At 67.2% G+C, this 1,116-nt stretch overlaps 1 protein-coding gene across 1 annotated transcript; it reads left to right on the top strand.

Annotated features, from left to right (window-relative positions):
• Positions 1-29: 29 nt before the first annotated feature.
• On the top strand, positions 30-284 carry MNEG_9247 (hypothetical protein; the record flags this gene model as incomplete). The annotated part of the gene is made up of 1 exon (XM_014042283.1): positions 30-284. A coding segment is annotated over one exon (255 nt), but the record flags the coding sequence as incomplete, so codon positions are not given.
• Positions 285-1,116: the final 832 nt, after the last annotated feature.

Genomic DNA, 1,116 nt, shown 5'->3' with positions numbered 1-1,116 from the left:
CCCCCGCCCCGCCCACCTCCCGCCCTCAGGTGCCGTGCATCACCAAGGCGCACTTTGAGGAGTCCATGAAGTACGCGCGGCGCTCGGTCAGCGACGCCGACATCCGCAAGTACCAGGCCTTTGCGCAGACGCTGCAGCAGTCACGCGGGTTCGGGACCGACTTCCGGTTCCCGGAGGGCGGCGCCCCCGCGGCGGCCGCGGCGGCGGCGGCACCGGCGGCGGGCGGCGGCGCGTTTGCCAGCGGCGCGGCGGCGGCGGACGACGACGATGACCTGTACAGCTAGGCGGGGCCCGCCCGCGCCTCTGGCCCTGTTCCGCCACGGGACGGCCAGAGGGGCGCTTGCGGCCCGGGCCAGGGCCCGCGGCGCCGCGCTGCATGGGGTGGGTGTGAGCAAGCGGAGCGCGGCCGTCTGCTGCATGCGCTTGGCAGCGCAGGACGCGTCATCGCATGAGTGGGGGTGGCTGCTGCTGCCGGTACAGTGGCGGGCAGGTGTAGTTTAGGCGGCTCGGGGAATTCATCACGCTGATTCGCAGCTTTGATGGCATGAGGTGCAGGTCGGTTGTGCTCAGCAGCAGGCATTGGCTCCTGTTTATGCTGTAATTTGCTTGCGTGTGCGGCCTGTCCCTCGTATTGCCACACAAATGTTCAGCGGTCGTGCATGGCCAGGGGAGACAGGCGAGAGGCGTCGGCTGGCAGGTAACCGCCCACAAACACAGGCTTGCTGTCCCAGTGCCCAGGAAAATTGGGTAGAAGAATTCAGCCAAGGCCTGCCTTTGTCCATAGCCATCAAAAGCCAGTACACAAACTACACATCTGCTGTCCCGGCGCTGCATGCTAAATGCACTAACATCTGCTGCATCTGTCCAGATAAGCAACCCGCTCGACACTGAGCACTGATGTGTGGTGACTTTGTGAATGCCATTTGGTTACCAAGGAACCGAATGCTGCTGCACTGGGCTGGGCTGCGCCTGGGACAGCGGCCCGGGCGACGCATTGTTGCCACCGCTGCCGCGCCCGTGGAGCGGTGGGCGACCCACTCGGCCACGCCCCCGCCCGCGGCCCCTGCCCCTGCCTCGCCCGCCGCTGCCGTGCTGCTGCTGCTGCTGCTGCGGCGG

The sequence above is a fragment of the Monoraphidium neglectum genome (assembly GCF_000611645.1).
Source record: "Monoraphidium neglectum strain SAG 48.87 unplaced genomic scaffold scaffold01869, whole genome shotgun sequence".
NCBI lineage: Eukaryota > Viridiplantae > Chlorophyta > Chlorophyceae > Sphaeropleales > Selenastraceae > Monoraphidium > Monoraphidium neglectum.
The sequence above is the reverse complement of the archived record's forward strand: the minus strand, read 5'-3'. Positions and strand labels throughout refer to the sequence as shown.